General features: G+C 37.2%; 1 protein-coding gene across 2 annotated transcripts in view; it reads right to left on the bottom strand.

Moving 5' to 3' along the window:
* The window catches only part of LOC113228718 (nucleosome assembly protein 1-like 1), a 27,769-nt gene extending 14,899 nt beyond the window's left edge, over positions 1 to 12,870 (bottom strand). Inside the window, exons 1-5 of one of the 2 annotated variants that reach the window (XM_026462077.1) lie at positions 12,849 to 12,870; positions 12,381 to 12,492; positions 2,586 to 2,793; positions 1,806 to 1,963; positions 978 to 1,111 (exon numbers count right to left, since the gene is read on the bottom strand). In XM_026462077.1, coding sequence (XP_026317862.1) covers positions 978 to 1,111; positions 1,806 to 1,963; positions 2,586 to 2,793; positions 12,381 to 12,484 — 604 coding nt within the window. In that variant the 5' untranslated portion in view covers positions 12,485 to 12,492; positions 12,849 to 12,870. The remainder of the gene's footprint in view (positions 1 to 977; positions 1,112 to 1,805; positions 1,964 to 2,585; positions 2,794 to 12,380; positions 12,493 to 12,848) is intronic. The other variant, XM_026462076.1, reaches the window with a different exon arrangement.
* Between the last annotated feature and the right edge of the window lie 286 nt (positions 12,871 to 13,156).

Genomic DNA, 13,156 nt, shown 5'->3' with positions numbered 1-13,156 from the left:
ATAACACACACACTCGAATCCCCGCGCTAGGAAACCCTTGCATCGCGAGTGCCATGGACACACACATAGACAACCACAAATTACACCCAAACTCACAAGAGAAATAAATGCAGGCCATACAGATATGTCTCCCGGCCCAGGGGGTCTACTCTCGATCTCCGTCCGACATCCGTCCGTCCGAAACAATTACTGCCAAATAAGCAATACTTGACCAAATGAAAAGACGCGTCATGCGAATGAAGCTTCATACTGAATACTTGTCTATTAATTTTGTCGAATATTACTTATTTGACAGTAACTGTTTCGGACGGATGTCGGACGGAGATCGAGAGTAGCCCTCCAGGAATCGAACCCGGGAGACATGTGCGTGCCACGTGGCATGGTAACCAAATTTAAAATTGTACAAGAAAACGAAACGAAACGATTTTTTTACATTAACTGAACTAAATAGAACGCGTTATAGTATACGACTTAGAATAATAACGCATAGAAACCTAGTCCGCACACGCTAAGTGAGGCAAATTGAAGCGCGCCCAATGGGCCTACACGAGCGGGCGGGCCTTCAGTGCTCAAGGTCAACTTGCACCGCGGACAGATCAAGAATTTTAGCTAAAAATGACGAAATGTGCGGTAAATGAGTATAAAAATACGTCAGACAAACAAAATAGATACTAACATCACATTCCACAAGGAAGTAACGCGTTTCAACTTGTATTTTTATATAAATATTCACTAAAACCGAAAATTAACCTACTACTAAAACTAGCCTACATGAATTTGATTTTTGCCTCACTTGTGACAGTTCGTTTGATATGAAACTATCATTCTATGGCGTTATTATTCTAAGGTATACGATATACATTTTTCTAATGGCTTTAGTTCCGTTTTCATAAATGAATACGGAAACACTTGAATTCAAGCTGAGCTTCGAGGTAATATTGACTCTTATGTACTAAATATAGAAATATTAGAAGTACCTTTGATGTCCTGCAAGCACTTAAGAATGGGCTCGTCGTGTTCTTGCATCATTTCACACAACATAGATACGTTCTTGAATATCGTGTACCAGAAGTCGGGAATGCCCTTCACATTCGGGTTCATTGGGGGAGACCTGAAACCAATTATATTGCATTGGTGACCTGAACAATAAATATTGGATGAAAGATACGTTGTAAGGAACTTCAGTTGGTGATGCATGTTGCATTCGATCACGGCATTCAGATCTTGGTGATTAAAAGTCATCATGTCAAGACTAAGTTGGATTCTGAGTGGTAGTTTATGACGCGAGGGTCAGCACACACTGGTGTTTAATACCCTATGAGAAAATTAAAACGCCTAATTAGAGCTTGTGCAGTATGGTGATATCAGCTATGTGCCATGTTTGTTTGGCAAACATGTTCCACACTGCAGAATGGCAGCGTTGCTAAGTTCTGAACCGCAATAGTGTAAAGCATCGATAAGAAGAAACCTGTTATTTTGCCAATTTGGGGAAAAAAGCTAAATTTTTTTTTAGAAAGTAATAGATGTTCTGGAAAGTAAAATAAACAACATCTACTTTATAAAAATCGTGTTATGAGGTTTGTACAGTGCTATGACGCTCTTATACTGCACATGGTTTTTGCAAACATTCCATACATACATAGACAAACAAAAACACTTGAATTAAAAATACTAACGTGAGCAACTCAATTTTCAAAGCTATCAGTCTCATTTAAACTACGAAACTGACGAGTCTTATAACTTATAATATGACCTATACGTCTTTTGGTAATATGAACCACATTGTTCAGTGAAGAATAACTTACTCAACAGCTTTAGTTTCTTCTCCCTCTTTCTTCTCCCCTTCAGTGATAGCTGCGCTTTGTACAGCCCTCGCCAGCTCTTCGTCTTCGTTCTCATCGCGCCACGGGTTCAGACATTCCTCATCAGTAGGCTCGTATAAACCGTTAACTACTTGAGCACGCTGACAAAAAAGACATCATTTTGAGCATAAAGGTTTCTGAAAGGTTAATGTATGTACATTGTACATAGACTTATTGTCAGTTGGTAGTGCATGATTTTGTTCAATCATTGAATCAGTTATCGGTGAAAATGTGTCATCATTTATTTCCTAGCTAGAGTTTAATATCCGTTTTTTGGATATCCAGTGACGGAACAAATAGGGCACTGCCACTGCGTCTGTCGCCCTGAGACATAAGTTGACAAGTCCTATGTGCCTGTAATTTCACTCTTATCCTTCAAAACGTAGTCACATTATTGCTTGGCGGCAGAAATAGGTAAGGTCGCCCACTTATCTATTCTTTTTGATAGTATAGATTTCTTTTTGATACGAGATCACCTTACGTTGGTTTTGTCTAAAAACCCCATTCTAGCACCCTAACAGACTAAACGTTTTATGTCTATAGGCTGTAACCTCTGGTTGGATGCAGTGAGCGAGCTACTATAGCATCCATCTATAAGATGAGGCTTCAACGGGTTTACCATATATTGGACGATGCATGAATAGTTTATTAAAGAATGATTTAAAAGAGTGTTTTATGACGGACAACTACGAGAGAATGCAGTTTTCAATAAATAAAATTTACCTTTTCGAACAGCGGTTTGTAAAGCTTCTCGTACTTGCACTCGAGCGCATGGACCTCGCTGTAGAACTTGGCCTCGATGTCAACGAACTCTTTTTGCAGTGAGCGGAGCGCGCGGACGCGCCGGCGCACGTTCGGAGGGAGGGACGCCATGGCCTCGGCGTGAAGTCGGGAAGTGATAGCGGCCAGCATCTCGTTGCGGGTGATGCCGCTAAGAAATAAACAATAATAAATTATTGATCGGTTATTTGTTATTCGTAATCAAAATTATCGTCGAGAAAAATTAGTTAGATGTAATTTAATTGACATTTCTGAAAACTATAAAACAAAAATAGCGTTAATTGGCCTGAATGAAAATAATATTTTCGAAGTAATAATAGTACTATTAACTAAATTATTGTCTGGATTTTAAAAATGTTCGTTCTTATTCTATCCAATTACTTTAAAAAAATTATTGTTGGAGAAAAATAAAGAAAATATATTATCACCATTATTATAATTGTACATTGTAGTAAATTTTAGCAATAGGTTACAATCCGCGAACAATACGTACGTAAGTTTCTGGTTAAGTCTGGAGTAAATGAAATATTTCTTTACTCTTTTCTGGTCGATATAAAAAAATAACTGCCGTACTAGGAAATGTTTCCGGCAACATTTCTAAGCTTTCGTTGAAACCCATAAAAGAAAAACTTTACCTGAGAACTTTCCAACATAATATCAGAAATAACTTAACCTCCAAAGACTAATGAAGTTTAAGTTTAAAAAGGAAAACGTTCACGAAATAAGTAACTAGGTCCTCTGCGGGCACGTGGCGTACTTCGAATGTTATTTCAATGCGAGCGCCTATAAGGCTGCGATTCCACCAGAGATGTACGAGGTGGCTAGGCGGTGAGAGAATGTGTAGCGGTGCTGTGAAACGTTGATGGTTTCAACCAAAGCTGTGCGAGGTAGCTACGCTCTTTCCAGTTGTGCTCGGGTGGGGTGCAGTGTGGTGGGTTGAGTGAGGGCTACAGCGAACTCGATCGTGTACTCACCTCGCACAAACCTAGCTCGTATGTGTGCGAGCACATCTCTCGCTTTTTTGTATGTACAAATACTTAGTTCCGCTAGCCCTCTTCCACTAGAGCTGCGCGAGGAAAGTGAAAAATCTACCAATAGGACTACCTATTAGTGGATTTTTACCTCGCACATCTATGGTGAAAACGCAACCTTCAATAACCCTAGAAATGGCATACAATATTTTAGTTCCGACGCGAGTCTGAACAAGCAGCAATTACTTGACCAGATCTTACAGAACCGTGGGTCATGAAGTCGGTTTAAGTATTTTAACCAAAATAGTTAAGTGCTTAAACTTTAAACTTCAGTCTTAAAATACACAGGCATAATTTTGTTAGCGTGTGTATTTGAATCGTCTTAGTTTTGTAAGTATTATTAACGACGATAATTTCACCATAAACTAGGAAAGGAATAATACTATTTGTAAACTTAATACTTTTGTAGACCTGACGGACCCTCTGTGAAAAACGAGTGTTTTTACTACATTAAATTATTTGCCCGTGATCTTTTTACAAATAAAAACATAGGTTTTGCAATTGTTTTAGAACTTTTACTAAACGACTAATATTTCATAAACTTTCCTCAAAGGGTGCTAACTCTATGCACACACATACACGTGCTTTTGTTTAACTACAATATAGCAAATATAGCATAATACTCCCGAGAATTTGCACCAAAAAGCCTTAGTGTCGTCTGACCGATTATCTGATTTGAAGTGTATATGAGTGCCAGTGTCATGATGATAACTGATAACACCTGGCAGAACTCCCAGACCTCATCTGATTTAAAATAATTCAATTCGCAAATTGATTCCATTCTTCACGTTGTCAAACATCCTCCATTTATTTTAAACGTACGTATGTAATTTGAAGCTTAGTATAAAGTTTGATATTTCCGTAGTAACTGTTCTATTTAGTGAATAAGGTATCCTCTTAATTATACATTTAAATCAAGAGTTACCCGTCTCTGCATATTGCGGCATCTCCAACGGCAAATACTCGCAACCAGCAAATTGCCGAGGTTTTCACCTTTTATTCGTCACAGTTTCAAGCAATTATTTTAAATGTTATAAATAAAGTATTTTTATTTTATTTATTTATAAAGTAGGTATTAGGATGACGAGTTATTGGTTTAGTTACTACGATATGACGCCCTATTATGTTATAAATAAAGTCTTTTTATTTTATTTATTTATAAAGTGGGTGCTTGGGTGACGAGTTATTGGCTAGTTACCACGATATGACGTCCTATTATGTTCTAAATAAAGTATATTTATTTTATTTATTTATGAAGTAGGCACTTGGATGACGAATTACAAGTTAATTACTACGATATGACGTCCTATTATGTTCCCGACGTTTCGGAACGGTTCCTCGCTCCACGGCCTGCTTGGCCAGTAGCAATAATGAAAAATAATTTAAGGACTTACCTGTCGGTTGGTTCTTTCTCTCTATCCATAATAAGCAAGACATGAAAATGATGTAAGAGAACAATTATTAAAACGTAATTTTTAAATTAGACAAAATATTTTTAGAAAATATGCCATGACTAGAAATTTTGGCAAATTAATCTTGTGTAAAGAAACTAGTAGGCTGCTATTTTGCCTTGTTGAACGCGTGACTTGATTAATGTACAATCCATGACACAAATAAAAAGGTAGAAAACCGCACAATAACTTGAATAGGAAGAGCGTTTCGTTAGGCATCTACACTCCATTTGTCAATATGGGCGAAAAACTTACCTATGGAAAATAAATTCTAGCCTATATAGGTAGCCTATATTCGAGCCTAATAAGTGCGAATTACAAAGAAATAACGAAGCAACTAAGACATGACGGGCGCAGAGGCAGTGCGCCTCAAATCTTTGCGACTTAAAAAGCTGAGTGGCACTGCAACTGTTATGGACAGGCGTGTAGTTTATTACCATCAGGCGCACGTCCCATCACTTGATATTATATAAAAATATGTTTAGTTTCGCTACGACATTTGAAACTATTGAATAAAAAAAAATTATATAGAACTATTTGCTGCTATTATAATTTTTCGCTCAAAGTGGCTTTAGACAAAGGATTTGCCAACCGGCGTAAAATAGATATTCGCCGATTGTTGCCCAGGGTGCACCTAGGGCGTATAGAAAAGGAATGGTACGTCGTGTGGGGAAGGTTCTTTGGTATATCAGCTTTCCAATGACAATTTGTGTGCAGTTTTGAAACCATATCTCGTACCTCCAATGAACACTATACCAACTTAATTTTTGGGCCTGTTCTGTTTTTAATTTGTTTTTTGTTTCTTTTTTTTCACAAAATATGTTTTTTGTTTTTCGAAATTTATTTATTGTTTCTTTATTTTTTTTTCACAAAATTCGGAAAGCATAATAATCAATATTAGTAAATAAATATGGCTGTTTACAAAAATAACAGAAGATGGGAAATTATTAGTGGTCGAAAAGGCTCGAGCCTTTTAGCCCTTTTTTAAGACTCGCCGCTTTATAGCGATGGCTAGAAGGCTAAAAAGCTAAATAACTCTCAAGCCCTCGAGGCTAATTGTATTTATGGCTTTTGCTAGCCGTCAAAAAGGCTCAAGCCTTGTAGCCCTAAATTTAAAGCTTGCGAGTCTTTTTTAAAGGCGGACTCACAAAACAATAGATCTAAAATGGCTCACTAAAAAAGGGCTTGAGGCTTTTTTTAGGCCTAGGCTTTTTTAAAGCCTTTTTAGAATAGTGGCGTCGTGGCGTAGTGGTTAGTAATCCTGACTGCTAATCCAGAGGTCGTGGGTTCGATTCCCACCGAGGACAAATGTTTGTGTAATGAACATGATAATTTGTTCTGTGTCTATAAATGTATATGTTTGTTTATCGGTTGTCTAGTATCCATAACACAAGCTTTAGTTTGCTTACTTTGGGACTAGATAGCGTTGTGTGAATATGTAGTGACATATTTATTATTATCCATTTATTATTATTAATATTGTAGCCATCACTATAAAGCGGTGAGTCTTAAAAAAAGGCTAAAAAGCTCGAGCCTTTTTGACCGCTAACGCCAGTCTTCTAAAAAGGCTTTAAAAAAAGCCTCGGCCTAAAAAAGCCTCAAACCCTTTTATAGTGAGCAATTTTAGAACTACTGATTTGTGAGTCCGCCTTTAAAAATGGCTCGCAAGCTTTAAATTTAGTTCTAAAAGGCTCGAGCCTTTTCGAACTCTTTTGTGAGTCCGCCTTTAAAAAAGACTCGCAAGCTTTAAATTTAGGGCTAAAAGGCTCGAGCCTTTTCGACCACTGGAAATTATACTATTTTTCCGGATTTAAATCGCGTATATTTGATTTTCAAATTTCGGGACTTGTAAAGGGCCCGAAATGTTGGTTCATTTGAAAAAACAAATATACTCGATTTAAATCCGGAAAAATAGTTTCATTTCCAATGTGAAACAATCGCGAAAACCCGCAAGAAAGTGGTGAATTATCAGACTATATTGTTCGTTACAGCATCTAGACAGATTTATTGCATAAAAAAACTAAATTGTATAGGACTCATTTTCGCTTGGCTTTAGATTTTTTAACTTTCCACTGACTATTTGTGTTAACACTAGAAACAATATCTATGGTGTTTCTTCTTCTGGTGTACAGAGTGCGTGACAGTTTATGCGTGTAGCGTAATAATATACATGATCCCACAGAATTAACTAAATAAAAATGAAAAAAAAAAAAAATGAATGGTCACTGTAGCGCTATTTCAAGTGCGATGTAAATATATTCTATAAGGTAGCTTATAAGAATACATTTTAAGTACTAACAACACGTAACAAATGTGCCCTTTTTGTTCGAGAAATAAATAAGAACCAAAATGAAATTTAATCATAAATCTTCGTTAATTTTCTGCTAAAACGGAATGTAATTTCAAAAACCGTGATGCATTTTTAAGTTTCCATTGTTTCAATGGTCCCGTGTCTCGTACACTCATTGATGACGTCACATGAATTTTACTGAATGATACACCAATTAACATTGTAACATTTTGGTACAGCGTATCTTCTTACGTCTGTGCGATTATAATACACTTCTGATACGGTGTGTAACGACGTTGTTTCTCTTTTGAAACTGTTTTAAGGCCAGGTATTTGTAAGCAAGCAGGTGAGGTATTTGTAAGCAAGCAGGTGAGGTGTGCCGCCCTTCGCGTCCCACAATAGGTGCGATTAAAATTAATATGAATAAAATAAGAACACGCGGAGAAAACTTCACTCAAGTCCCACGTCAACAAACACCCGATGGCGACTGACGGGGCAGCGGGCGACGCGGCGTGTCGTTAAACCGCTGTATAATTGTCAAGCTTCGGTTAATGTGAATTTAATAGCTGTAGGGCTTCAGTCGAAAACCATTATTTAGCAGGTTCTCGTAGTATTTAAAGAAAATATTACCTCCATGTCAAAATTGTGTAAAGTTACAACATTATTTTATTCTTAAATAATTCGTTTCAGACCTTCATTTTATCCTGTATTCGTGATTTCGAACGAGTAAAGTGCAATCATATGATAAAGCGAAATACCCCCTATGGGTCGAGCGGTTGGAGTCTCGCCACGTGAGAGTACCGACCGAACATCTGTCGACCTTCATGAAGGAAGAATTTTGGCCGAAGGGTGTCATACATCGGCGATTCCGCGGCCGGTTACCTGACACCAGTTTGCGCCCCACGTCGCCGACAAGTGCAATTAGTGTAGATTAGTTAGAAATAGTGTTTTATTATATTATATATATATGTTAGTCTTTAAGGTATATGTTGTATGGGTCATGTGGCCTGAACTAAATTAATAAATAAAAAAATAGCAAAACAGCTGTTTCCCGCTTCTCCACCGAAGACTCGCCTTAACTAACATAAAAAATTTTCAGGGTAACGTATTTTCGACGTAGCACTTCATTGCGCTGTAGTTATTGTCAATCTCGTTCTATAAATGACCTATGTAGTACACTTGCATTACAAATACGTTTTAAAATAATCGTTAAACTGATAAGACAAAGACACTCTTAACACAATGCATTTAGAGTGTCTTTTACATGGCAATTAAGACGGAGTAAAATTTAGTGCACATGAACATTTTTTTATGATAAACAAGAGCGCCTGGTGGTAAGTGACGCGCCAGGCCATAGCAGTTGTAGTGCCACTCAGAGCTTAAAATTGCTAAGATCTGAGGGCACTGCCACTAAGCCCTGATACATAAGTTGACAAGTCCCGCGTGCCTGTAATTTCACCGGCACCATTACGCCTCAATACCAGAGAACGCAGCATTGTGAGTATTACTGCTTGGCGGCAGAAATAGGAAAGGTGGCAGGTACTTCCCTGAACGAATTCTTTCACGAGTTGCTGCTACTAATCTTATACGACAACAATCTATTCATTACAAAAAGAGATTAATAATTAAATAAGTATGTATTGCTCGCGTGAACACATAATTACTGTAATTAAATTCCTTTCTATCACTTAGCACGCATACGAAGAAAACTTTCGCGTTAGTTGTAAGGCCGTTATATTAAAGCCGGGTTTTCACTGTACGAGTGCGCTCGTACGAGCTAAATCGTATGAGTGGTTTACACACGGCGACGTTTAGCAGCGATGCAAACGCGATGCAGTCTCGATGCAGTCGCTAATCGTCTACCGTTACCAAGGTTGGAAAAATAATGATTTTTTGAAAAAGATCCTAATTAATCACGATTTTTTTTATTTTATCGTACAGTTTAACTATATTTTTACGTAAAACGTCGTAATATAAGAAGGCGGTTAATTACCGCAGCAAGCTAGTTTTTTTGTTTAAGTATTATAATAATGATTTTGATTTCTCGGATGTAAAAGACCCTAGTCTATAAAATATAATTGTCTGATTTTACGTTGATTTCTGTGAAAGAAAATAAAATTAAACACAAATTAATCAAATATTAAATCACTGATTTTTATTGAAAAAATAATTTGATTTAAATCAAAATGATTTCGTGCCAACCTTGACCTATACAAACACGCGCGATTTTAAGCAGCGATGCAATTGCCTATAAATTCCAAGTGTAGCGATGCAATCACGCGTTTGTATCAATGCAATCGCCTATAAATCGCAAGTGTAGCGATGCAATCGCGCGTGTCACGAACGCGCGTTTGCATCGCTGTTAAAGTCGCCGTGTGTAACCACTCTATAGGATTTCCGTTTACACGTTATGAGCACATCAGCGTCCAAATAGCATTTGTCTCTTTGCACAATCGAGACGATGTCGACTGATCTGCTGCTGCGAGGTATAAAAGTTGTAGCAGACATGTTAATGGCTGAAGTACAAAATCATGAAAGGGAAAAACAAAGCAAGAGAAAATTTTGAACCAGAAAATTAACTTAAGATTTGACCAACTGGGTGCTTCAATAATTTTATTCGTGAAGTGGAAGAGGAAGAGATATAAATATATTTGACTTAACTGAAATTCTTCCGTGGCCGAACGGTTACTTGTGCTAGACTGCTATGCAGAGGTCTCGGGTTGGATTACCGGGTTGGGAGAAATATTTGAATGGTCTACATTCTCTCTCGCGAGTTTGGGGGTAATTTGTGATTGTCTACCTGTGTCCTTGGTACCCGCGGTGCAGGGTTTCCCTAGTGCGCGGGTATGAGTGTCTGTGTTGTTTGTTTAAAAAAACCACATTTTTAACCGACTTCAAAAAAGGAGGAGGTTCTCAATTCGGTTTCTTTTTTTTGTATTATTGATACGCGATTACACCGGCATTTGTGGAACGATTTTGATGATTCTTCTTTAGTAGGAAGGATGTCACCCCTTAAGTTTGAGGGGACACATTTTAATGAGAACAAAATATTCCACCTGTAAGGATGGTAAACTAGGGGATGAATCGTATCTTGCGCTTTATGTCGCTCTCGGGCAAGGCGCGCCCTATCGTGCTAGCCCTACAGAAGAGTAGCGTCTCTAACAAACATGTACTGTTTTTTGTGATATTCCAACAAGCTTTAACGCAAGATGGTACAACACCGCATGGCGGCGTCCAATGCTATGTAAGCCAGTTAACATGGCCGAGTCCTAAGTAGGCAATTGGTGTTAATATGCAAGTCATATTGAGAACAAGTGGACTGTGAAATGACTCACTGGTTCAATGAACAAGCCTAACTATAATCTTCTGTTACAATCTTCTTTTTTATCAGGTCTGTGTAGTGTTGGACGTAGATGCTCGAGAAATACACTGGCGCGACTAAATTTGAGACATTCTTAGGTCTCCAAAGCATTACTTTTATCAGTCCTTTGGAACATAATTTTTTTTAAATCTATATCCAAAATTAGCTTACTTTACTGGGTTAATAAATTAATGACTACCTCAAAAATACAATGCTATGTAAATAAATTTGTTCATAATTTGTTATCTAAGTAGCTGAAAACTGCACAAATAATTATTTGTACATATTTACTAGTAAAATCAAGTTGTCAACAACTTCCTAATAAAAGCTATCCGCTTTAAGAACACTACACAAGGTCTCTGGAAACTTATATGCTTGAAATGATTGCAAAAAATTTTTTATATAATTCTTATTAATATTTGTGTAACTCGTATTTTTTCTTTTTATACAATTGATATGGGGCTTCCTACAAGTGATTAGATCTTTCTATAAATTTATTGCATAACAGAAAAAATTGGTAATAATGCAAGAAATATGTGCTAAAAATAGAAGAATAATACACAAAAAGATAGCAAAAACTATGATGTTATGTACAACAGCCAGTTTGTTATAGATTTATCAGAAGACATTCTGAAATTCTGATGAGTGTTGTTTTTTATTCTGATTAAATTTCAGTTTCATTTAGAAGCAATCACTTAACTAAACATGATATAGAAATAACAAGTCCTTACAACTCAACCTTTAAGTAATGAAGATTATTTAATTTATTATTTATAATTTAACTGCCTCCATGGCCGAATGGTTACCATGCCGGACTGCTATGCAGAGGTCCCAGGTGCGATTCCCGGGCCGGAAGGAATGTTTGTTTACATGGCCTACATTTATTTCTCTCATGAGTTTAGGTGTAATTTGTGATTGTCTGTGTGTGTCAATGGCACCCGCGACACAGGGTTTCCCTAGAGCGAGGCTATGTTGAGTGTGTGCGTTATTACTAATATTATTATTATTATGTTGATTTTAATTTAATAGCCAGATATTTTTAAAATTTTGACACTGACTGAAATTTAATGAAAATTAAGTACTTTGATGAGAATTTGGATGAATTTATTTTTAGATCACTGTTTAACCTCATGAAGTAGACATCTGAGCTTGTCAAGTGATGATTCATTCTTTTATGAATTAAGAGCATGTGGCATTATGAAGTCTGCAAACACATTTATTAGAAAAGACAGACTAAATAAAAATGTTTACGACTCTTAACATTGTTTAGGGCAAATTGGGCGTGTATAGTAGGCCAAAAAACGTGTTTTTCTAAATTTTAAGAATTCTACGTCTGAACTGAAGTTGGTATCACGTAAACAATTTCCATTGAATCATGATCACATTGATACACGAAAAACCGTTATAGAATGTTTGAAAATTCGTAACAGCACTATCAGAGGGGCCATATGCGTGATTTTGACATGACTGACATGTGGCAAAACATCAGAGCAGTCAAAGCAGTCAACAAACTACAAGATATTGCTAAATCTAAGTGTTGAGTTTCGCGGGAACGTGATTAAGAAATAGTGAACGTGTAAAGAAAAAACTTAACCTATTTCTCACCTTTTCATCAGGTGCTGGGCCAATTCGCCACCCCCCACGATTTCTTCCTCTTCCCCGGACTCCACCTCTGACGTAGCGTCACCAGCGCGCTCCACAGTGCCCATCTTGTTATCTAGAACAGCATCACAAAGTTAGCAAAGCCACGTTGATTACTTACCGGCTTTTAATGAAAATTACACATGCATACACTGTCAAAACTAAATTGCTGCGAGCACACGACACAAAGAAGCCCCAATAAGGACCTCAAACCACAAAATTTACCACTTTATTCCTAAAACATAATGCGCAGTAGCGGCAATACCATTTCGGTAACCGACCACATGGCCGCGTAGCAACCCGCCGAAACTACCGTAGGACTATCACTTGTAAAAACAAAATCTTTTAAAAAAGCAAAATTTGCAGAAATTTAACTATTTTTAAAACACAGTTGTGACCTATTTAGCGTGAAATTCTAAATTTTCAACGTACCTCACTGCCGACAAAAGTTGTAAGAAAAGAAAGATGGCGAAAAACGACGGACGGACGACAAGCGAATGACGGAGAGAGAGAACGGAGATCGGCTCGGGAAAAATAACTTCCGGAATATTTTTTTGAAAGAGCAACACCAAATACCATAGACAATATATTAAGGATGTGCCTTACACGGATTTATATATTTTATTTCATAAGTCCATGGTAACTACATATTGGAGTAGGCATTGACTTACAAATATATGGACGACGGGTCTAATACAAAAACCACGAAAAAAATTCCCAAGTCAACCTATTTAAACGTA

This window comes from Hyposmocoma kahamanoa, unplaced genomic scaffold (genome assembly GCF_003589595.1).
Source record: "Hyposmocoma kahamanoa isolate Upper Pololo Valley unplaced genomic scaffold, ASM358959v1 237, whole genome shotgun sequence".
In the NCBI taxonomy this organism is placed as follows: Eukaryota; Metazoa; Arthropoda; class Insecta; order Lepidoptera; family Cosmopterigidae; genus Hyposmocoma; species Hyposmocoma kahamanoa.
Note: the sequence above shows the minus strand (reverse complement) of the source record. Positions and strands in the feature narration are given on the sequence as shown.